General features: G+C 32.6%; 2 protein-coding genes across 2 annotated transcripts in view; one reads left to right on the forward strand and one right to left on the reverse strand.

The window, feature by feature from the left end:
* The window catches only part of LOC106716381, a 37,100-nt gene extending 18,262 nt beyond the window's left edge, over window positions 1-18,838 (forward strand). Inside the window, exons 2-6 of the mRNA XM_014509894.2 lie at window positions 15,564-15,674; window positions 16,066-16,206; window positions 16,621-16,783; window positions 17,331-17,429; window positions 17,896-18,838. Of these exons, the coding sequence (XP_014365380.2) occupies window positions 15,564-15,674; window positions 16,066-16,206; window positions 16,621-16,783; window positions 17,331-17,429; window positions 17,896-18,143 (762 nt within the window). The 3' untranslated portion in view covers window positions 18,144-18,838. The remainder of the gene's footprint in view (window positions 1-15,563; window positions 15,675-16,065; window positions 16,207-16,620; window positions 16,784-17,330; window positions 17,430-17,895) is intronic.
* LOC106716380 (elongation factor-like GTPase 1) overlaps window positions 1-24,871 on the reverse strand; it is a 67,070-nt gene extending 42,199 nt beyond the window's left edge. The window contains exons 1-9 of the mRNA XM_014509893.2: window positions 24,403-24,871; window positions 23,801-24,040; window positions 23,183-23,375; window positions 22,034-22,910; window positions 21,887-21,960; window positions 21,551-21,706; window positions 20,925-21,042; window positions 19,470-20,194; window positions 19,029-19,142 (exon numbers count right to left, since the gene is read on the reverse strand). Of these exons, the coding sequence (XP_014365379.2) occupies window positions 19,029-19,142; window positions 19,470-20,194; window positions 20,925-21,042; window positions 21,551-21,706; window positions 21,887-21,960; window positions 22,034-22,910; window positions 23,183-23,375; window positions 23,801-24,040; window positions 24,403-24,750 (2,845 nt within the window). The 5' untranslated portion in view covers window positions 24,751-24,871. The remainder of the gene's footprint in view (window positions 1-19,028; window positions 19,143-19,469; window positions 20,195-20,924; window positions 21,043-21,550; window positions 21,707-21,886; window positions 21,961-22,033; window positions 22,911-23,182; window positions 23,376-23,800; window positions 24,041-24,402) is intronic.
* Window positions 24,872-25,017: the final 146 nt, after the last annotated feature.

The following is a 25,017-nucleotide window of genomic DNA, read 5'->3' on the forward strand; positions in this document are numbered from 1 at the left end:
CCTTATGTTCATTTGAGTAATCTAAAATCTAATAGCGATAATAATTATAGTCTGAGAGCCATGAGAACGGATGTTTGATAAGATTTGTGTAAAAGGTTAATAAAGATTGTAACATCAAAGTTACAATTAACAGAATAAGTAACTGTAGATTATATTATTTATAAGATTATTACCAATAGTAAACTTATAATTCTATATCTAAAATCATTACAGTTCTTAAGATATTACATAAAGATTGTTAAGAATGATTTAAATGTAAATTAGATGTCTTAGCTAAATCGAATGAATAAAACGACAACTGAAGCAAATCAAGCTAGAAGTAAAACATGAAATCGCTGAAATAAAACCGTCCAAGTAAATAACTATTACTTGAAAAACACCGTTCACTTTTCACACTCCCACAACATTTAGTATAGTAATTCTAAATCTCAAAGCCTGTTTACTAACAATGTAAGAAATGACAAATCTAGAACATCATTAGTGTTACACAGAATTCCTAGGTTAAAGGTTGAAGCATGGTACCTAAAGGCAGTTCAGGTATGGTCGGAATCAATTTGACGCAGAATCTAAAGTAACGATGTCAGGAGGTTATAGTAATCCAAGAGATCCGTCGCCGGCCCCGTTATTCGCGGTTCACGCGGCACCGTGAGATTATACTAACCTATCACTGACACTGGTGACTTTATATGAACATAAATAAGTAGAAAATAAGCCTTTAAAATTGTAATATTATTTGTATAACTATGGAGAGAACATTACTTGTGATAGAGCCCTATATGCAGCTAGCGTTATTATAGCGAGATTAGCCGTTGTTATTCTCATAATCTTTAGTTTAAGATCTTATACACTATCTTTACCATAATTAAAAAAGAGGGAAACATTTGTAATTTAAACGTACATGTACATAAGAGAGATTGAAAAATTGTTATCAATTTTGTCTATAAAGACTGGGACGAATACATCATTTAAATACGATAGGCTTAAGCTAAATTTAAAAGCAGGGACACAAACTACTCAGGCATAGTAACTAAGTTTATATTAAAACAATAAAATATTTCAACAATATATTTTCAATGTACGCTACATCGTATCTTCCGCTACAAATCGCGGCTTGTCTTGTAACAGACGTTAATGGCGATCGGGCCGCCAGCTGACACGAGTGTGGGTATACCATAACTGCGACATTGGAACAATATTTCAAACTGGATTAAACGTAGATATGAAATGCTATTTATCAAATGAATACGTATTAAGTAATAAATAAACTCTCAATTTATAAATTCTTTCGATTTAACTACAGTTAAAACGTATGCTTTTGATTTACGATATCATAACACTATTAGTTTTTTGTAATAACTACATTTGTCGACATCGCATTACGAAAATTTATTTTAATAATGTTCGCTAACGTAACATTAACTTCTATTGCAAAAAAAAACAGAAGTGACTTTTTTCAACAACGAAATACTTTTAAATTAACAGATTAAATAAAGTGTTAACGATAATCGTCATCGGCTTAGTTTGACGCTATTGCGGTTTGCTTCAAATTTGAAGTGGAAATGGTCTCATTGACACGCTCTGTAGACCCTTCTCAGTTAAACCACAAGCGAAGATCCGTCGACTTTATGAATACCGATTGCTCTGAAAATCGATATCTCTCAATTCCGTTACATTTCAACAAATCACTTAACGGTCAATTTTCACACTATAATGTTATACATAAACTGCGGTGATTGCGGATATATTAAGATAATAGGGATAATTTCCACGTGTTCCTCCAATTTTAAAATGTTATCTTGAACATTCTATTATGCCATAAAATTATTCCTTCATCATAATATTGAACACAAAGCTGCGACTTAACATGATTGGAGTTGTTTTAACATTTAAAAAGAAACAAAATATTTTAGATATTAAGACTATGTTTGTGTATAAAAATATTATTTATTGTATCGTTTAGGATAACTAATAAATAACTCGCTTACGTCCCTTGTGTATTGTAGAAGGCAAAGCGGATAGCATTTACGTGCATTTCTCTACACTAAGCTTTATAACCCGCCTACGATGTGATAACATTGGCAATAATCCAACTGTTTTACGAAGATAACTTACGTTATACAATGAACTAAATTTTCAGTAAATACGTTACGTGGGTGCATTTTTAGAATAAACTGCAACTGATCATTCACTTACTTGTTGAATTTAAACTCACTGTAAAATATCAGTTAAAAACATAATTTTAATAATGTAGTCCTTATTAATCAGTTCGCTATTAATTTGTTAAAATGGAAATCAATCGTCCCATGTATATAGATGTAACTTCTAAACAGTTACACTTATTTATCTAATTCTTTGTTTCTTGTATTGGTTATAAATTCAGGTTATAAATCAAAAAATTGTTAAAATCAGTTAATAATAAATAGCTTGAACATTTATTTGCTATTATTATCAATTATACGCGAAGAGAACTTCCAAAAATTACCACAAAAAAATAATAATAAAAGAATTGCTACGAAGCCATACAACAGCTAAGAATAATAATCAAATAAGAATCCTTAACTGAGAAGTATATAAAAATATGTAAGGGTTGAGGAAATTGGACACCTCGCTGTCTGAATACACTCGTTGGGGTCACGAGTGTAGGCGAGTTCTTTTTTTTTATTTGGGAAACAATATAAGGACTGACAAAATTTAATTTACAGATCCTAGTTATTCTGTCAAGCATTTAGATAAAAAAATCACTGATGAATGCGGTTAAGAGACTAGATTTGCTTTACAAGTTTTTCTTTTAATTTTCTAAACTATTATAGTAAAAGACTAAAGATTTCTATTTTTGTACGTTTGTCTGTACTGATATAAAGAGAAAAGATTTGATTGTTTTCATTCAATAATCTCCGAAACTATAGAACCGATTTGAAAATTATTTTCACTATTCCCGGTTGACATAGGCTATATTTGTTAATTCATTTTTTTAATTCCGCGCGGATGAAGCTTCCGGTGACAGCTAGTAAGAAATAAACATAAAAACTACTACTAAGCTACATTCCTAAATAACATAGGTTATAATTAATATTTTAATAAAGCGTTTTAAAATAATGTTCATCCATTTGCTAAGTTGCATATTTTTGTTAATACTGGAATTAGAAATAGAAAAAGCAATCAGGAAAACAAAATCCAATAGAACATTTATCCAACAATATATCGAATGTAAATTGTATACCACTTCATGAATATCAATGTGGCGTCACGTAATTACACAACATATTGCCTAAACGCATTGACTTAGTAATGTAACATTGGCAGAAAATACGATTTGTTAATTAAAAAAAACAAAAAAAAAACATTGACACACCAGGGTAGAATACGAACTAAATGACATCTAACCGTGGTTTTCTGATCCCATAATCTCCGTTTAAAACATTGCTATATCTGTCGTCAAGATCGGTGCCGTCGCATCGCTCAAAGACACATATCTTGCTAATATTATAAACTAGCTTTTACCCGCGAATCCGTCCGCGCGGAATAAAAAATAGAAAACGGGGTAAAAATTATCCTATGTCCGTTTCCTGGTTCTAAGCTACCTGCCCACCAATTTTCAGTCAAATCGATTCAGCCGTTCTTGTGTTATAAATAGTGTAACTAACACGACTTTCTTTTATATATATAGATGCGAAAGTTTAGATGGATGGATGGATGTTTGTTAGATGGTATCTCCAGAACGGTTCAACAGATAATGTCATGGAAGAACGCATAGGCGACTTTTTAACTTCTAGCTACTTTGTTAATTTTTCTTTTAATCCATGTGGGCGGAGTCGCGGGTGACAGCTGGTGTATACATAAAAAAAAAGTAATAATATGTTCCCAAGTCAGTCATGTAAAAAGTGTTATGTTTCCACAACATTAAGGAAATGTTACGCGAACAAGAATAAACATTTTCTATGAAGAAATGTGTTCAATTAACGCAGTGAATTTGTTGAATATTCAAGAACTCGTGGGAATACTATTAGACAACAGTAGGATACAATATGAAATTTCGTTATGAAGAAAATTACTTCCTGTATTACATAATCATTATTTCTGTCTGATTTTCTCATTACTATATTCAAATGTTATGTGTGAATTATTAAGCCAAAGAAACTGCTACCATTATTTTTTTTAACACATTGTATGCCTCCAATTTGCCTGGGGACGAAAAATTTTTAGTGGTGTGGAACGTGTTAACTTAATCAATAGAGTAAACGCTTTTAACGAGTTAGATGAAGCTGAAAATACGCAAACATTCTTTTTTAAGTATGAGCCTCACATTTAAAACATATGTTGTATTTGTGAACTAGTGAAAACTAGTGTAAACTAGTGAATTTCACTTATTTTTTTCGGTTTGAGGTCCTCGGTTTGGTTTTTTCAGATTTTTATTTGAAACTTATTAATAGTTATGTAATTTAACTATCAATGGAATATTAAAATCATAACTTTCGCCTCTGAGAAGAAAACTGGATGTATCGTAGGGTTCGCGGTTAGTCGGACGCATGTAGACCGTATCGGAAAGAGCTGCCGACAAAACGGTGCGTCACGCCCAACTAAGCCGAGACCAAGATAAAAATAATGGAAAACTATTATATTGTATAGCTACTGTTCAAGATTATTACAAATCACTGAACCTTACAAATTAACGGTCGTTCCTCCACAGAGATAGGAAATTAACATTTTAAATGATAATATCGCTAGTACTATAATGTTTAATCGAGGATAATCTGTACCTAAACATTCAAAAAGACTCAACTAGAATCCAGTTCTCAAATAACAAAATAAGTGTATTATTTTTAGGCAGTGCAATATGGTTTTGCCCATCACATTTAACATATATCGGCCTTAGTGACAGAAGACAACGGTGGCGTGAAAATTTAAATGAGAAATTTGTATTCTACTCGTATATTTGTATCTTACTAATATTATAAACGCGAAAGTTTAGATGGATGGGTGGATGTTTGTTTAAAGGTATCTCCGTAACAGCTCAACGAATCTTGATGAAATTTGGCAGATGTAGAATATGGACTGGAAGAACGGAAAGGCGCGAGCGACAGCTAGTTTTGATATAGTTATTGAAAGTGGAAATCTGAAAGTTATCAATGTTACACAAATAAACTTAAGCTTAAACATTAAGATCTAAACATGTACATGTGAAAACTCTCTTCACAATGATGAGGAGAATTTCGACAAAGTAAGATGGTGAAGATGTAACGCTGAGAGTACACGCGGAAAGCAGTACACTGGGGTGCTACTAACCTACAACCAGCAGCACACATTCCTGTTACGTACGACAATAGCACGATCGAATGATGGGAATTTAATATTTTTTTACTTATGAAAACCTCGGCAACGTCAAACTTCTATTCAGAGACGACTCATTTCAATATACCTTAGTTATTATCAATATTGTAATCCGACATTTGTCGTAATTGTGGCAATTGTAATATTTATTTGCAGTAAAAAGCAACGACAATCAAACCTGTTTTAAATTGTAAAAAAAATTGCATCAGTGTAAAGGCCGAGATATACTTGTTGCTTGAAGAATGATTTCAGCCAAGAATATGGAATAAAGATAAACGTACATATGGATATCACACACTCCAGTGGGTTATGCAGGTTTTTTGTCAAGTACGAGTATATCTTTACATTGATCACCAGTATAAAGTCCTTATGTTGTATAATTAGCTGTAATAAAAATTACCTTCAGATGGTTAAATTTTTTACCATTAACCATTCCATTAGGATAAGCAAAAAGTGGTCACAATAAAAACGCTGGTAAAGGTTGAGTAGACTAAATACAGAAGCGCATGAGTTCCCACATTCACCTTTCGAACTAATTAAACTTTTTTATTAGATGTATACACATTACATGGCCTTTATAAAGGAGTTTACTCATTGAATCAGTTAATAATGAACTGTCCATTGATATAATTTGTAAACGAAAGTTTATAGGATATAAAGTTGAAAGTATATTGTTCCGGGTGGTTTGTTCCAATGTATTTATAAAATGACATACATTATTATGTTATGTTTAGCTTTCTCGTTGGTTTGCTTAAATAATTTTATATTTATCACTATAAGCTAATATATAGATAAATGGTAAAATATTATGGTTTTATAATAATACATATAAAATGCTCTTTTTTTCTTTTTTGTAATTAAAAGGGTGAGCTGCTGGCTATTGTTAAAGGACTGTATTTGCGATGGTTGAATCTTTTACTTCTCCAGAATAGCGAGCCATAGTCGTGATGTACGCGAGATAACTGGCGTAGGCAAAACTGGTTTATTTGCTCCGTTCGCTTTCCGCAAATCCTTTCGTTTCAGTATATCTATAAAGTTGAATAAATCAATTTTATGTAATAAAATAAGAATATAAAATTTGATTATCAAATAATCCGTGCAAAGATCGAAAATATTCTCATTTCGTTCACGATCAAAATATACCTGCAGTTACTGATACATTGTGAAAATAAACGTGAAAAAACCTTGTAACTTTTAACGTGTATAAATCAAGGTGATTTAATTTTACCAGTTTTTCTATAACTGTAGCATTAAATTACTAAAATGTGTTGTATTTGATGAAATTAAATCGCACGTTAGTAAAACTGTGATGGTATGTGGCAAGTAGGGCACATTCCGACGTGTCATCTCACAGTAAAGTAGGCTAAACGGACTCACTGTTATTTTAAAAAGAAAGCATTTTTTTAAAACGCCGGACCGCATTTAATGTACGTGCTCTAAACGTTTATAGAAACATTCAGCATTAAAGTCTTTTTATTTAATTCTTACGAGACATGTATCGAATTTATAATTAAAAATGTATAACCCTGAAAAATATGAATTTTAGAACCTTTTATGCGGGTTAAATTGGAAAGCAAGAACATTTCGACTATATTAAATGTTAACAATCAACTGTTGAACATAAAATGTATGCGAGATCTTAAGAGTCTTTATTACCGAGACCATAATTTCTTAGACATTGTTAACAAGGAGTATAACATATATTGATGGCAAAGCAAAGCTGTTTACTACCATTGAAATTTCGCACCCTATTAAAACATGTTTGATGTTTGTTACACAGTTTTTGTGTACAAAATTTTATTATCAGATGAAAAGAGTTACATCTCTCAAGTTATGTGAAGAGATGTAACTATTTTCTTCAGATGGTTCGAAATATGAAAGTGCAACAGAGCCCTTTACGTGACTGCGGGTCTGGTGTTGTGATTTACGGTACGCCGAGACTCTGGTATTCCGATCCGCACGATTGCTTATTATCCGTGCTTAGAAACCAGTTTCGTCTTTACAGGATCGTGTGGCCGGGGCGGAAGACTCAGTTAATGACTGTTCGGTCTTCCAGACAACGATTACTCTTCGTAATGAAAATCTTAAACATATCTCAGGATAGCTAGTGAAAAAAATCACTTTATAGCATTGAACATTTTACCGAAAGAACTATGTAATAGGAGTAGGATAAATGGCTATAAATTCGAATTACTAAATAAAAGTAAAATGTATACAGAGCCAATTAGATGTTATTTGTATTTTAAGGATTGACGGTAAATCGTTGAAAATACGTAATTCGTTGTTACTCTCTTAGTTAGCTCCTTCTTAATTAATTATATCGTGCATTTGCACACCCTTTTCAAGCTATTTGGATTCTGCACTAGGAAAGAACTTCGGGTCCATTAGCGTATAAAATTGTATAGTATCTTTGCTAAGATAATTCGTTAGGCAAACTATTTAAATGTTTGTTTAGGAACAATGGAAGCGTGTAAGGCATTATCAGGGAACATGGGGCCAGTTGAGCGTTTTTACCGGCATTGTAAGTCACGGATATAAAGGAGTTAGCAACGCGTCGTCTGCAAAGTATTGGTAGATGTTATATGCGGCAATAAATTCTATTAAGAGAATAGTTATCGCTGGCCGAGGCGGCGCACTCTCGTAGGCCGCGTCCGCACTTATCGCTTTGTTCAATCTGTTTACGAGACGCGAAAACTCTTTGTTGTTTTACACTTTTTCTAACAAGGATTTATGCAATTTTGTTGCAATTTCTTGCATAAAATTAATAAAGTATTTTCATTTTATGTCGTAACAATATTTAAAAAAATCATGTTCTCTTATAATTTAATTCACTCCTCTCTGTTTTTATTACTTTTATGTGGGGTTTTTGGCGACACACCAAATTTTTGTCCTCGAAATTGATAATTTTCCCAGTGCAGCATACATATTTATTGCTTTTCAATATATTGAACCAGATAATTACAAGTACGACGGCACCTTCATGGAATAACGTAAATGTTTATAGTTTTGTTTTGCAAAATTTACGTTTCAAATATACGATACCGTATTTGGGAGCCGTTGTAATATTGCAATATATTCTTCGCACCGATCAGCGGTTGTCAAATATTTTACTTCACATTTATTCCGTATTCCTTTACCGGATATCAGCATCTTCTCAGAGTTAAATTCGCGAGTTCAGCATACATGGAATCCTGTCTCACGATACTGTAGTCAGCGCAACATCTCGATAGGCGATACGCGAACAAAACACGTATCTCGTGAATAGCTTAAACGATCCAACAAAGGAACGACAAAGGAACGCTGTGGAAACATTCAAATAACCTTTGCATACATTTCGAAATTTTACACTTGCATATTAAAGCTTCTGAGAAATAAATAATAGTACGAAACATTTCTCCCGTGGAAATTAAACCTTTGAGCTTTATTTTTATTTTCACGGAACGTTTTCATAAAAGTTTAATATAACATTGATTGAATATTTATTGAACATTGTAAGTGTCTTTCATTCCTAATACACATTTTAAAAAAAAACTTGACCAATAACTACAATCTTAACCACTAGTAGCTATGTAACATTATGTAATCGTACCATGTAAAATATTTATTATACTACGAGATCAAAGGTAAAGTAAATAACGAAAGATTTCTGTCATTTTGTGGTACGTGTGTGTCATATACGAAAAGCATTACTTTGGAATTCTCCCATGGTAGTTAAAGCTCTGCCTCTGAACAATTTCGAGCCTATTGAACCAGTTAACAATCGATTAGATTCTATGCTATGTTCGACATTCGTTTAACTATTCAGTTGTCGTCACTACTATTGTAAAACTCTATTTAATTTGTGATCGCAAGAATTTAATTATTTTTGGGAACTATTTTACCTGAAATTAAATTTCATTTAATACTTCTCTAGTGGGCAACAAAACAAAATTAAAAGAAAATAGATCGCTCCGTAATTCTCGAATGGCTGGGCTAGATTTGAGAAATACCTCGACCACACAAAACCGAAAAATTACGAGTTTCGCTAAACTGCTGTCAGCACGCGCAATCTCTTTGTCTCTATATACAGGATGTCTCTTCTTTCGTTTTTATTTCACATTTAATTTTGCAACAAACATGCAATCATTGCTCTGAGTTTCCTTTCGTTTTGATAAATATAACCGTGAAATTCCACTGCCGTATGTAATACTTGTATAAAAACATAATGTCTGTTCTTCAAAAGCGAATATATGGTCAGACAATTTATCAAGCGTTTCGACAATGGAACTCTACGTTGTACGCTTCTTTACATTTACTCAATTGATCAATACTGATGTAATAATTTTTGTGCCGTCGATAAAGTCACACTTAATGACGTCAATAATTTCCAGTGTACGCGTCCCGGTAAATAGCTCGAAATAACCCGGAACGAGAACTCGAAGCGATTAAATTACTTAACCGCTATGTTGTTCAGAACCTGTCCTGTGGGATGCTTGCTCGCTTTAACTGTTACCCTTGATAAGGAAATAACACTGGATTGGCAGTAACTTGACCGTGTTGGCGACGAGGTTTTAATTGAAAATATGTGTGTGATTGATATATTTATTATTGTAGTAATTTTATCTAGTTATATGCATGTTATATGGTACATTATTGAAGCATGATCCGCTACAGATTTTTTTAAATATTGAAAATTCAGGATTTAACTTGTTTTCGATCATAAGAATTGAAAAATGCGTGATAATTTTAACAAAACGTTCTGAAACACACAGAATAGATTTTTTACTAAATTACTGTTGCAGATATACAGTTATATGGCTTACATTAAATTGATTAAATATTATGATTTTAGTTTTTTTTTTATAAATTTTTTTAACAAACTCACACCGTGCTGTACTACTAGACTATATGTTGCGATAGGTCGTGGTGTCGGTTAACGAACGCTTGCGTGTACTAGGCCTTGATCGTGCTGAGACTACGACCTACGTTACATTACCTAACATTTATACGAAAAAAACACCAATAGTTTAAAAGAAAACAAATGAATAACAATATCCACATCCAAACCGAGAATCAGTCGGATTTCTTAGAATGTATTTTTTTTTGCGAAGATATCACGGATTGTTTTTGAAAATTACATTGTAAGCGTACAAAAATATATTTTCATCCTTCTGATTCAAGTGAATTTAAAGATGAAAAGAAAGAGACAAATATGTTTTTGCATATGTATTAATATTACCACAATTTCAGTTCCTTTTATAAACATAATAGCTTTTACCCGCGACTCCGTCCGCGCGGAATAAAAAATAGAAAACGGGGTAAAAATTATCCTATGTCCGTTTCCTGGTTCTAAGCTACCTGCCCACCAATTTTCAGTCAAATCGATTCAGCCGTTCTTGAGTTATAAATAGTGTAACTAACACGACTTTCTTTTATATATATAGATATATAAATAGATAAATATCTTTGTCATCAAATGCATGTATGAAAGTGAAACTTTTAAAACTTAATGATAACAATTTACTGTTTGTTCAATCTGTGGTGAAAAGTCGACTTTCAGTCAATTATGTGAAAATTTAAGTGCTAAAACCGCAAGCAATCTGAGATAAAATACACAGATTTCTCTGCGCCAAATTACTTCTCAAACATTTAAACTGCACAACAAAGTTCAAAGGAGTTTGAAAAAATTATGGTTTTTTTCATTTCGTATATTTTACAACAACTTCCGCGTTATGTTATCTTACTTTATTAAAAGTATCTTTTTAGAAGAATATTTGGAATAACGCTTCACTGAGTTTTCCAGTATCTGTTTACTTTATCATAATTTCATACACTAGTAGTCGCCCGCTACTTCGTCAGGCAGAATTAAAAAAGTAGTATATTATGCCCGCGTGCATCAGCTACCTTCGCGCCAAAATTCCATCAAAATCAGCCCAGCCGTTTTTGAGATTACCCGGAACAAACGCGCCTTTGTGTACAGACATACAGACAGACAGCCAAAATATATATACATACATACATGACTAATTACCGGAAGTACGAAATATGATTTTAGTCTTGATAAAACATACAGACACTACAATTTTATTAATATGCATAGAGTATAGATGAAGCAAAAACTTTGTACCTTGTAAATAGTTAATGTGGAGAAGTGAATTAAGCTATTACTAATTTTAAAAAAAATATTAGGAATTATGAAGAATTTCAACTGATGGGCGATTACTAATTTTTTTGTCCACATAGATGTATGAAATAAGCAAGAAAAAGTTAAAACTATCAGTATTCATTCAACTAATAATAAATTAGCGGAGTCGGTTTAAAATAATCATGTTTCATTTTACAGTTGTTCATGTTTTAAATAAGTTGTATTTGTGAGCATTCAGATCGTTTTCATCTATTAGTCGAAAGGCTAAAGCTTATTATTTCGCCCGGTGGAGCATGATACGGGGTGAATAAACGAATAACATAGTTCAGTGGTCAAAATTAGCACGTAATTAAATAATAATACCTTGTTAAACACAATGTACAAAAATCTATTAATATTACTGTTAATGTTTTGTCAAAAAAGACTGAGAGGAAATTTCAATACGGTGTACAAATCTTTTCTGACGTTTTACATTAAAAAAAAACTGTAATTAAGTTGTAAAGCAAATAAAAAAAAAATCTAAACTATTTAGTCGGATCCAATTACGAAAGTGAAAAAAACGAATATGAAATTTTATTTTTAAGTGGCAATTTAATCCAGTCCAAGGGCGCCAGATAACATTAAACAACAAGTCACGGGACGTAATACCGCTAAGCTTTCACCAGTTAAAATTTGACCGACGTCTGCTTTGTCCAACGGCGCAGAGCATTTCAACCACTGAAGCACTGTATAGTGAAACGCAACTTTTTTTTGCTATTTCTCACGGGAATAGTTTTGGCTTGATTAGGTCTATTATTCACCAACAAAACCATCTTGTTTATGGTTTTATTAAAAAATAAACATTAAACATTCACAGTTTCTCCAGACAGAGAGAACACAATTAAGGACGAATTCATAACCCATTCTTTTTGGAAGCCTATTAAAAACTAAGAACATTTTTATCAATAATATAATCAATCTTTAAGAATACAAACCTACGATACAACGTTTACTATTAATTTATAGAAAACATGTAACTAAAATATCACGAAAATCTGAGTTCATTATTTCTATGTATAACTAAACAAAAAAAAAACGGCTAAAATCACGTACACTTCATCCGGTGTCGGCATCGACTTGTTTTGAGCCCTTTGGAAACTCTTCTTCAGTATGAGTTCGACTGGTTTTATTTTGCGGTCGCGGATCATTGAGAGACTCGATCTCTTTTTATAATAATATCTCACAAAAGTTTAATTCATTATTACTGTATCAATTCATTTAACACGTAATAGAGACTTTGAAAACAGCAAAGTATCATGAACATTATTATGAAAGTCGTTATAACAGTTCAGTTCATTGTTGTAACCAATGCAAGTTGCAAAGTTCAGTTCATGTCGAGATCGTAAGTCTAGATAGGCTATTAAGGTAAACATATCGAGAGATCTCGACTCATCCTTACATTGACCTCGTAACTGTTCAGTGAGCTATCGATTAGAGATAAGAAATAGAGAATGAAGCGAGGTAATGATGCTGACGGTACTGTTTTTTTTCGGATTTGCGTTTTTACTGTAAACTGATCTCGATTGTTAAATATATTTAAATTAGCTAGAATGCGGTATTCGTGGATATGTCACGTTGAATAAAAAATAATTTAAATACGGACACCTTGTTTCGCATCACAATATCATGAAGGGTTTAAGAACGCGTAGAGAACAATTTTTCATCACCTGATCCTCTTCTACGGCTTTTGTTCGTAACTAAATTTTGATTCATTCACAATTTACTTACCATGGGTTACTGAGACCAAAATCTCTGTATAATATCGTCATCCTTGTTATTATTTTGGTCTCAGAGACCCACGGTTAATGCATTACAAATTCTTAAAAACCGTGACTTAGCGTAGAAAATATTTTAAGATTTATAAATCCGCTACTTACAGTAGTTAAGCTATTCAATGAAAATTAAATAGCGTTATATATTTTTCTAGTTTGAGCTGGCATTTTTTCAATTTTATTTCATTTCAAACAGTATTTTAAAAGATAAAAAACCATGATTTAGGATTATCGAACGATAGTCTACCGTCACGATTGGTCGAGCTTTTGTCGTGGCTTCCGGTAATTTGTTGAAAAAAAAAACTCGTAGATATTTTGAAAAGAATTTTTATAACCAATGTTTCTTGCTATGTAACAATATAATTGAATAAATTTTAGTTCAAAATATTTTAGCCATCTTACTCATCAAGTTTTAAAATCGAAATATAACAAATTTACTAACAATTTGTATTGCCCGCAGCTACACGAAAAAATAATTACAATCAGTACAAATTGTATTTTATAAACTTTAATTGCATGAAATAATTTCATAAAACTGAAATCAAACTAATAGCTTAGCTTTATCGTATACTAGCTGTCGTTCGCGACTCTATCCGCGCGGCATTAAAAAAATTATAAGTAGCCTATGTGTGCTTCCAGCCTATGTTCTACAACCATGCCAAATTTTGAGACGCCCTGGAGATACCTTCAAAAACATCCATCCATCCGTCTAAACATTCGCATTTATAATATTAGTAAGATATGTAAATGTCGAGATTTTTCTAAAGTAAAACTAAAAAAAAATCATTCCAACAATTAATCTCAAATACGAAAGGCGTAATCAAGGTTTTACAGTTTAGAGAACTTTCAATACATTCGTTCAATAAATCTGTTCGGTTAGCACGATTGCAAATAAACAATTTCTTTATTGTAAACATTACAAGAATGTAATATGGAAAAATTATTTTTTATAGAAAAAAACTCTTTTGTCCATTCGGTAATAATAAATGTTTTTTACTACGGAGTAATTAAAATTTCTAAAGACAAAAAAATACATTTTTAAATCCTTGTTTCATTTGAATTATTATATTGTATTATTATTGCTAATAGTTTTTCAGTGTAATATCGAATTTGAATTAATTAAATTCAATACTAGCTGTCGCCCGTGACGCCATCTACGCGGAATTCAAAAAACTTAATTAGCCTATGTGTTCTTCCAGACTATGCTCTACGTCTATGCCAAATTTCACCGAAACCCGTAAATCGTTCTGGAGATACCTTCAAACAAACATCCATCTATCTAAACATTCGCAATTACTCGTATAACATTAGTAAGATCATTAATTTAATATAATTTGACGTAAACCAAAAAGTAATTTAGCGGATAAATTGAAGCAGTTACAGTAAAAATTACTGTTTGTGAAGCAACGCTGTGGATACAAAAAGCTCTTTGTTGTGGAATATCATTTCATGTAACTAAACAGGTCACTGGAGCACTTTGCGTTCAAACAGATGAGATGATTTTTTATCAAAATTACATCTCTCAGCAGGTGTACTTAGCCTTTGTTAGCATTCGTTATTACTAAAATAACTTAAATACAGTTTCTCTAACTGATTACATGATGTGTCTATTTAGACTTTACCGAATAACTATGGGTTTCTAAGACCAAAATATCCATTTAAAACATATTCTTATCTCTATTTTGTCAAAGATAAAACCAAGGATGACGATATGTCTTATAGAGAGAATTTAGTCTCAGAAATTAACGGTAAGATTTAAGTTTTAATATAGCTTTGGTACGTGACTTAGTCCGCGCAGAATTAAGAAAAATCTAGTAATAAAGCCTGTGTTAGTCAGTCATAATATCGATTTCTAATGGCAAAAGAATATAAGTGTAGAAAGACGTTTACCAAACATTTGTAATGTGGACAAAAACGTGAAACAAAGCCGCCACAAATCACATAATTTGACAACATAAACTACAGTGAAAAAAGTTGAACATGTATTAACGTAATGCTTGGTATTATAAGGAAAATATAGTGTCTAATACTGTTAAGCCGCATGTAGATCAAAGAAAAGTAAGGTTAGACGTCAGACCTCATCTCATTTGACAAAGAGATTCTCACAGAGCTGATGAATGGATCTTTACGGAGCGGCGACGACCTAGAGATATTTCACATCATTGTGCGCGGTGCTAATGACATCTCGGCCACATTAGCGCTTTCGATGGTGCCATAAATTTTTGCGCGATGAAAGAATGTCAAATATAACAAGTTTTCGTTTACTGTGGTTAATCAATCATTATAATGGTTATTTTCAGACAGTACCGCTGCCCGCCGGCTCCACTTCAGTGTTAGCGAAGCCAACGAAATACCATTACTATCCTCATAATCAGCACATTTACTTACTGCCAGAGTGTGCTATACAACAGGTAATTATAGCTTTATTAGTTCTATTCACAGTAAATAAAGGGATATTCTTTTTAACAAATTACTCGTACTGGTTACTAAAATCTTGAATATCATTTTGTTTTATGTACTCTCAAATTAAGACTTTTAAGAAAAGAAATTTAAGAACTGAAGTAGAAAAAGATGAAATTGTCATTTCTCTATTTGTGTGTCCGAATAGATCATTAAATAATGGCAATATTCACAATAAGGGTCACACCCGTAGGGTTGTCATTAGAGGATATATGACTTCTCTAACTTAGCTCAGAGACTAGAAAGAGATAGATTGATGTTTTTCACGTGAAAATCTTATTGCAAGATAACAATTATTGGAGGTTTAAAAAAGTTTAAATAAATATGCCATTTAATGACTAGGTGTGCAATGCGGTATACGTTCGTCTGAACTATACGCAGCCGCTGTGCGCGTGCCCCGCTCGCTACCGGGACCCTTGCTCGGCGAGCCTCAACGCGGATGACCTGCATACCACGCGCCTCACCACCGACTCCAAAAAGAAGGTAATACTGCACAAACAAGCCGTTGCAATCGCTCCCCATGTACCGTTATTTCACAGCTAACAGGTGAGAAAGATATTCGTTTCGCGTTAACGTAATTTAAAGTACGCTTTGTGCTTGTACTGACCTATTTGTAATAACGATTGGGTTCAATTGATATGGTATGGATACTATTTTATTAGACATGGCTTTTGCCGACTTCAACATATGTTGGAGTTTTTAAACTTGTTCATTGAAGACTAAAATTTTACTTCAAGATTGAAAATAGTACCGACCTGTTAGACATTAAGACATTTTGGTTTATTGAAAATAAGCCGTGAAGTTTTTGTATACATTTCAACTGTGTGAACATTTTAATAATAAAAAAGGAATTTCACCTAATAGATGAAAGTATTTTTATTTTATTTTCTGTTCCAGTACGCGAAGAAAGCGGTAACATTAGTAAAAACTTGCGAGGCAGTGTCCGAAATGCGAGAATGTCGGGCGCCAAGAGACTGGTCACTACTAGCTCTACAGAACATTAGAACAGGGAAATCACACTACTTGGTCATTTGTCGATGTCCAGAGACTCATATTTTAGGTAAGTTATTAACTATTATACTCCAAAAACCTCTGTTTGACCGCCGCTGATTATTATTGACGGCAACGTGGTTATACTCGTATGTTTCACCATGAATATGTATCACCACAATGCTTTCGGTACTTCATTATTTATTGGTAAAGATCGCATTTCGAAAGCCTACACATTTTTCAATAACTATGATTTGTTTAAAATCCGTGCCGGGAGCTATACTCACGGTATAAAAGATTTATTTATACATTTATTTGAAACACTAAGTTTTTTATGGTAAGGCCATATTTACCTTAGTTGTTAATTTTTTAGTTCTTAATGTTCCATCATTAACTAGTAAGCCAGTTTTTTAAATCACACTGAAATCCACATAAATAACTCCAATATCCTTTAATTTAAGTTATAATACTGGATAACTTAACGATTATTTCATCAGAATAAGCTTAGTTTAAACTCTAAAAAGCTAATAACCAGACTTAGGATCGATTGGAGTGGGTATTTAATTCTTGTAATGACGTAGGTATAGATTTATATAAGACTTTTGTATATTTCTCAGAGGGACCGATGACGCACGACCAGCCGACATACGCCTCTGTACCGGGTATTAGAGTGTACGGCATGATGTGTGTACGACCATCGCCCGCCTTTCAATCAGGTCAGTATCATTAATTACTGACCAAGCCAACGACATAGACAAAGTAAATTGTACCAAAAAACTGTTGCACGTTCAACTACAATGTTTTGAAGTCAGTCCCTACATATGTCTATGATTACTACTTATACATGTTCTTCGATTTCGGGTGCTCTTAATATTGCCTTTGTTGAGTATTTCACGTGATTACTTCATTCTACCGCAAACGCAAACAATACATTACGCCTTCAAAAAAGAAAATAGACTAAATATGAATAAAAAAACCATATTATCGCATCCCAATAAAATTAGAACTGCTCTTTTAAAAGTGATACAAATTCCGAAACAAAATTATAAATCATTTATCCAAGAACATAAAGTTATGTCAGTTTTAATCAGATAAGAAAATATTTGGTCAGTAAAAGCCCACGGCTATTATATACACCCTTATCTTAGGAAGCAAACTAATCGAAAGCGATTGTGATTCCAGGTTACAAAGGAAATAGATATACGAGCCCTTCAAGCACCACCAGCTCATACAAAGTGGACTATTCTCAACCACATTCGTACTCAGATAAGCCAGTCTACAACCGATTCCAGACGCACAGCTTTATAGACTCTAACTACTACAACAGAAGGTCGAGAGCCGCTCGCATGCGACGAATGGCTAGTCTATACCCACCCTTTCCTTGGGACAAGGTTGAAGAACTAGCACAATCTTTACATTGGATTAATTAGGTTATTAACGATGAGTTTCCACCGTCGTAACACGTGTACATTATTGCCGTCTCTATCATTATTTTAATAAAAACAGAGAGCAATTTTATATACATATGAAACGACAGTTGAAACTCATGGATAAGAAGACAAGTTATGTTGGGTTCAAATAGGCCCTTGTAACCATTTAAATGCCTTTTTGAATTCAACGAAAAAATTGATAGTATTACGTACGCAATTTTAAAACGCTTTACGAACATATAGGCCATTCAATTAATAAGGTTTGTATTCGACGCCGAGGTTTAGTTTCAATTGCCCATGATACAAAGGGAGGCATTTAATAGAATGTAAGAGCTTCATTTAAATTTCTAATCGTTGGTTTCCGAAATCAAAATTACTTTATAAAAACATATCCTTATCTCTGTTTTATTCAAGATACTGAGAAGGATGACGATCTGTTATAGAGGGATTTGGTCTCAGAAATCAATGAAAAACAATTTGAATAGATAAAATTGCATAATTTTTTTATATACAAAAGAATATTTAGCCATTTTAGTGTTCATAACCATAATTTTCAAGTATCTACGAATATAATAAAACAGTATTTGACATTTTTTAACATATTTTACTATAGAAGTAATATGTTTTCCCCACCAAAACACGTTATTACAACGAAATAAAAAGAATACTTAATCAAAAATGAACACGATGTAATGTGATAAGTTCTGTTAGGTGATGAAATTGTGTAATTTCAATGCATTTATAACTATTTAAGTAGCTAGTTGATAAATATTATTTATAACAAAATGTATGAGTAAAAAAAAATTGACATGTAAATATTAGTGATAATTGCAATATTTGTAATTACAAAATTAGATTTTTTCTAATATAATTCGTTTTACTCACCCAAGACCTTCTGATCGACGACGATGTCACACGAGTACATGGCAGCCATCAAACGTTGAGGCTGGGCTTGGAATGCCTTCCGACATGCTTCTTTCACCGCTGATATAATTTGACCTAAGAAAAAAAATTAAACCTTACTAATATTAAAAATGCGATTGTTTAGATAGATGTTTGTTTGAAAGTATCTTTGAACGGATTTCAAATTCAACACATAGACTACTTATTAAGTTTTTTTTTTTAATTCCACAAGAACGAAGCGCGGGCAAAAGCTAGTATTTGTTATAAAAATGACAACGACTTGACGAAACTCACTCGATTCTTTGTCACTGTTCTTTGACAGGAATCGTATTATTTTCGATTAACTTTAACACATCATCGTAAAAAGTATAGTAAAACGATCAAAATGAACTACTGTATAAGGGAATAAATAAAATAAATTACCTGAAAGTGGTCCAAATGTGTGATTAACATCATCTTGATCGTTTTTCTCTAACGTCCACTCATCTACACAAAACGCAACACCCATCATTGGTTCCTCACACAATGGACCCGCGAGTGTGGCCAATTGGAATCCATTCACAAAACTGCCCTCGTATTCAAATCTAGGATCCTCTTTTATATCTTTTTCGTGTAGTAAAAACTTCGTTTTGTAATCAGTCGTTTGATTCAAAAGTAGATTGGGACCACAATTTCTAGGACCGACTGACCATATTTGTTCCACTACGTTTTCCCATTCGGGGCCCAATTTCGAACAGATTGTTTGCAGTTCAAATTTGAATATTTCAATTAGCTTAACCATTCGTTCCGATAGTGAATTTTTCGTTCCATTCAGTTGCATTTTATCTAATTTGTTTTCTAAATTGTCATTTTTTGAAACGCCTTGTAATGATTTTATATGTTGAGATATAGCTTTTAGTAAATCAGCTGATTTTTCTAACAAAGCCGTTATTTCTTTTGGTAATGGTTTTGCTCTTATTTTTATTTTACTCTGTTTATTACTAGTATACATAGTTATGTATGGATCACTAATAATCTCATTTCCTTTGTTTATATTTTGTGAATCTATTTCTTCATTCGCCATATCTATTTTCGGCGGTTCAATTATAGTTTCTCTGAACGGTACAATAGGTTCTGAGACAGATAGTGGTATTTTTGCATAAATATTTCTGTAAATTAAATCGTTATTTTCGAAACAGTACAAAAAGGTACAAAGTAAATCAGTGGCCTATACAATTATAAACGAGATTATAAAATTTAAAATGAAACCTAGCTGCACCTATTACAATATTTTAGATTCTGAAAGTAGTAAATCCGGCTACAACAATATTTGTTAGGTGCACGAATGGGCTGGATCGACATATGAAATACCACGATCACACAGAAGACAGGCATCAGGTGTACCTCCACGTGTCACCCTTCCTTCCCTTTTCTTATAAGGAAATGATGGGAAGGGGAAGTGGATTTAGCGGAGGAAGGGATACGTAGGGAGGAGAAATATCCTCATTCTGTGCGTCTCCTCCTCCGTCGATCAAAGGCATCTGCAATGGCAGATGTCCATTGATAGCGGACGTTATTTATACAAATTCAGGAGTCCGCTTGCTCGTTTGCCAACTATTAATATAAAAAATCTAAAAATTTATCTTAAAAATTGTTAGTAGCAATATCCAAGAATTTATTGAAAAGAAATCTAGGAAACAGTTTCGAAAGTCCGACTCAATATGGAATCGAAAACTAATCAACAAAAATAGCTTTTCGGAATTTCGTTCATGTGAACATGTCACATGTCCAAGCTAAGCTGATACCGGATTTACACAGTTACTTAAACAATTCTGAGGTCAACGTAAATTTGAAATTAAAAACTACATTACGATTGCTTAGTATAACATTTATACGTACTTTAAGTCTTCTAAACATCTCTGCAGATGCACTTCGCCAGCTGTAACTAATACGTGTTCGCCTGATTCTTGTAGAAGTACTTGTACACATGGATCTGATTGATTTAAAAGCTTTAGACCTACGATCGAAAACAATATATTTAAAAACTTAATTAAAACTATAGAAAAGTTATTCAAAATAATAAAATTTCAATCTACCTATAATTAGTTCCAAAATTACGTTAGGCTATTTTACCGTCTACCCTCTCTTAGATAGTCAAAAACAAATTGACTTTAAAACGACCGCCTAAATTATACAGTTGATATAAAATTATAATTTAGTACAGCCGTAAATCTCAGAGAATACCCAAGGGAATGTAGGAATATATGACGAGCATATACAAAAGTGACAATGTGAGGTTCATGTTACGAACTTTGTCGCAGTCATTTTGTTCTACGTATTACGCTACCAAAAGGAATAATGCCAACTCTGATGTACACTTTACAAGCACAACTAACTTTAGCGGTTACTATGTAAAATTGCTGTGTAATATATACGTTATTAATTTTAAAAACAAATTGTACATTTAACTCAGGTCTAACAAATTCATTAGAAAAAACTATTAATAATATAAATTTTGAAATTACCTTTGACAAGTTGAGGTAGTTGGGAAGGGTATGCAGGTTCGACGGCGACTCTCAATATTGGTACTGCTGCATACTGGATCTCACAGAAAGCTGGACACGCTATTGTACTGCTTAATGTTGCTGTTTTAAGTACGTATTCATCTAACCCACCGATACCTAAACAACAGAAAGAAACATCAAAATATAAATAAACACCAATGAATACGATTTGTACTATCTGACGTTTTATTTGGCACGTCGAGACCAAAGGTTTGTTCTACCTGAAGTGCCATCCCAAACGCTGAAAACGATACTCAGACCACAACACACAAACGACAAAACTCAATCGAATCTCACCTATTATATTCCCAGCAACTCCTTCTTCTATTTCTTCCAATTCCCTTCCCATCAAAATATACAATGATTTTATTCTGTAAATAAAAAACAAAATTACGAAACATAAATTTAGAGACATCAAAAAACGATTAAACAAAAAGTACCCACTGAGCTATAGTAATATGTTCATCACTTTGTAAGTCTTTCAGTTTCTTATTGGCATCAATTTTCAAGTCTATCAAATTAAGAACTTTATTAGGATCATGTTTAGGACCTAAAACATAAATAGTGCTGCCCTTTTTAACTTTACCACTAAAAATTCTAGCAAATGCTATAAATGCTGGTTGATCTTCACTTTCCTTTTCACTCTCGTCTTCAACACATTTTTCAACACTACCGTCATTTTCTAGTTTCGTTTCGTTCTCATTAACTGTTTCTAAATCTGTAGCGTTCTGTTTCTCTTGTCGCATTTGTCGAGCTCGCTCTCTTCTCGCAGCCATTTCTTCCAACGTTAACGCTTTTGGTTTATTTTCTGGCAAAACGTTTTTGTCCACACTAAACATTTTTGATACAAAAATAATCACAGGTCTATCTTCACTGCTATCACAGGCTAAAAAGTCATCTTTAAGATTTTTCGTTTCCAAACTATAAGAATCAAAATCCCTTATTGGGGAGCACATTAATTTCTCTATTCTTTCTGGTAATATTTCTTTTGGGGATGGTAACATTTTACAGACCATGTTTAACACTACGGTCGATAGAGGTAGCCACTGCATCATTAATGACTGCAGTTGAATTCTACTATCCGTGTGTCTCAAGTCTCGAGTTGTAAGTTTAATATTTAATTTTTCACAAATTACGGGAACTTTATCTTTCTCATTTCTCAAAACAATAGTTTCGTAAACATTCCATAAGTTATCAAAAATGACCTGTACAAATAAAGGCTTCTTCGCTTTCTCCTGTGCGCCTTTCATAAAACGCTTCGTTTTAGGATTCAAATAAAAATCTCCCCATAAAACTTTTTTAAGAATTTCTTCCTTAACACCTAAAAAAATTACTGTATTGTTTAATGCATATAAAGTTTACATTAAACTAGCAGTTGCGCGAGACTTTATCCTCGCGTAGTTAAAACAATATATAGCCTATGTTACCCAGGGATAGTGTAACTACCCAACAGTGACAGTTTCATTCAGAAACTGTTTTTCAAATTGTTTTATTAGTTTCAGAGACAATTTAATGCAAACAAACAATCAAATAGATAATAAGATTTATAAATCGTTCAAATGAACAGTTCATTTAAGTTTAAAAAAAACTTACCAAGTTTATTAGAAAATAATTTAGCAAATGTATGTATACTAAATCCCCAGCCATCAATAGCGCTTGCAAACACAACATTTCCTTGTTCCGGTGAAAAATATAACATAGAATCATCAGCATCTTCTAAAGCTGATGTCCAATCATAATAATTATTGTCTTCTAATTGCGTTGTCATGGAAATATCTCCTTGTTGCTACAAGAAAGATATTTTATATTTAGCTTAGTTCTTGAACAGAATTAGTCACAATAAGATCACAAGGATCAGATCAGAATAAAATCAGACGGAAGGAAAACTTTGTGATGCAACCCGCCCATATGTGTGAATTCTGTACCTGACTCGCCCCCCGTCAAGTTCCGTCTCCCGAAATGGCGAAAAGTGGATTGCGGGGTTTCATTTGGTCACACCAAATGGTCGTCCGATTGTTTAACAAAATATTTAAGTTATTACACTTGTATAAAACTCAAAAACCATGCAATGTTAAGTGAAAATTTTAAATGTTATTAATTTTTTTTTAATATGATTTAAATACAGAAAAATTTTGTAGTTATATTTACCATCAAATCTTTAGTTGGATTATTATTTAGACTTATGTGTTACTAGTCAAAATATTAAATTACCTTTCTGTCAATCATATTTTCTTCAGTTTTTAATACATCCGAGGCAAATAATTCCCCCATAATAGCATTAACTTGTTCTAAAACTTGGCTTATATGAATGTAAGCATCCAGTGCATTCATTTTCATCTCCAATATAAGTCTATCTATTTTATTTAACACCAGTACTGCTTTAATATTCTCTGAATATGCTTGTTTTAGAGCTAATCTTGTTTGTGGGCAAACACCTTCAACTACATCCACCTAAATAAAGAAGAAAACAAATAAATTATCTGTGTCTATATTTGAATCTGGAAAAGTAAGAGTCTAAGGGACTGTGATACTTTTACTTCTAACCCAAATTTATTATTTATTTTATTGCTTAAAAGGGTCGTCCATCGGGATTGGACCATAACTCTTGCTTACAGAGGCTTCTCAGTTGTATTTTAAGAAAATGTCTAATGGTTGATCAATTTAAATTTCAATAATAATCTGCCACACTCAAGACAGTATAACATAACATTGTGCATTTTATTTTACATTTATTGTCTTTTTTTAGATACAGTTATTTTCTATTCAAGTTGTTTAATCATAAATGGATTATAGTGACCAATGTTACAACTTACCACAACAATTGCTCCATCACATAATCTCACAGCTGTAGAGACTTCACTAGAAAAATCTATGTGTCCAGGTGAATCTATCAGATTTACAAGGTATTCTTCCTTTTCTGAAACATGGTACAGAGAAATGCTGCTACTTTTCATAGTAATACCTCTCTCCTGCTCGTCGGGTCTACTATCCATGTATCTTAGTTTTCCTGACATTCTCTGGGATATTATACCATTACTAGATATTAAGGAATCAGCCAGGGTTGTTTTCCCGTGGTCCACGTGTGCTACAATACAAATGTTTCGCACATTTGAAGGTTTGTTTTGTAATTCCAAAAGTTTCGTTGTATCTACCAGCCTCATTTTAATACACTTTAAAATTTCTTTTAAATTTGTGATCAAATTGTTCTTCAATGAGAATCTTATTAGTGAAAGATATCAAAAAATATATACGATAAAGTTAACTTTAAATTGCACAATGTATACGAAATAATATTGACATCACTCATGAAAACATGTCAGTGTCAGAGTCGGTGACGTTTTCGTTCAGAAACACGTTTAAAGGTAAACTTTTCAAAATGTTATGTTGAAAGTAAAGAAGAGCAACAAATAAATGGAAAAATGTATTTA

This window comes from Papilio machaon, chromosome 20 (genome assembly GCF_912999745.1).
Source record: "Papilio machaon chromosome 20, ilPapMach1.1, whole genome shotgun sequence".
Classification (NCBI taxonomy): domain Eukaryota; kingdom Metazoa; phylum Arthropoda; class Insecta; order Lepidoptera; family Papilionidae; genus Papilio; species Papilio machaon.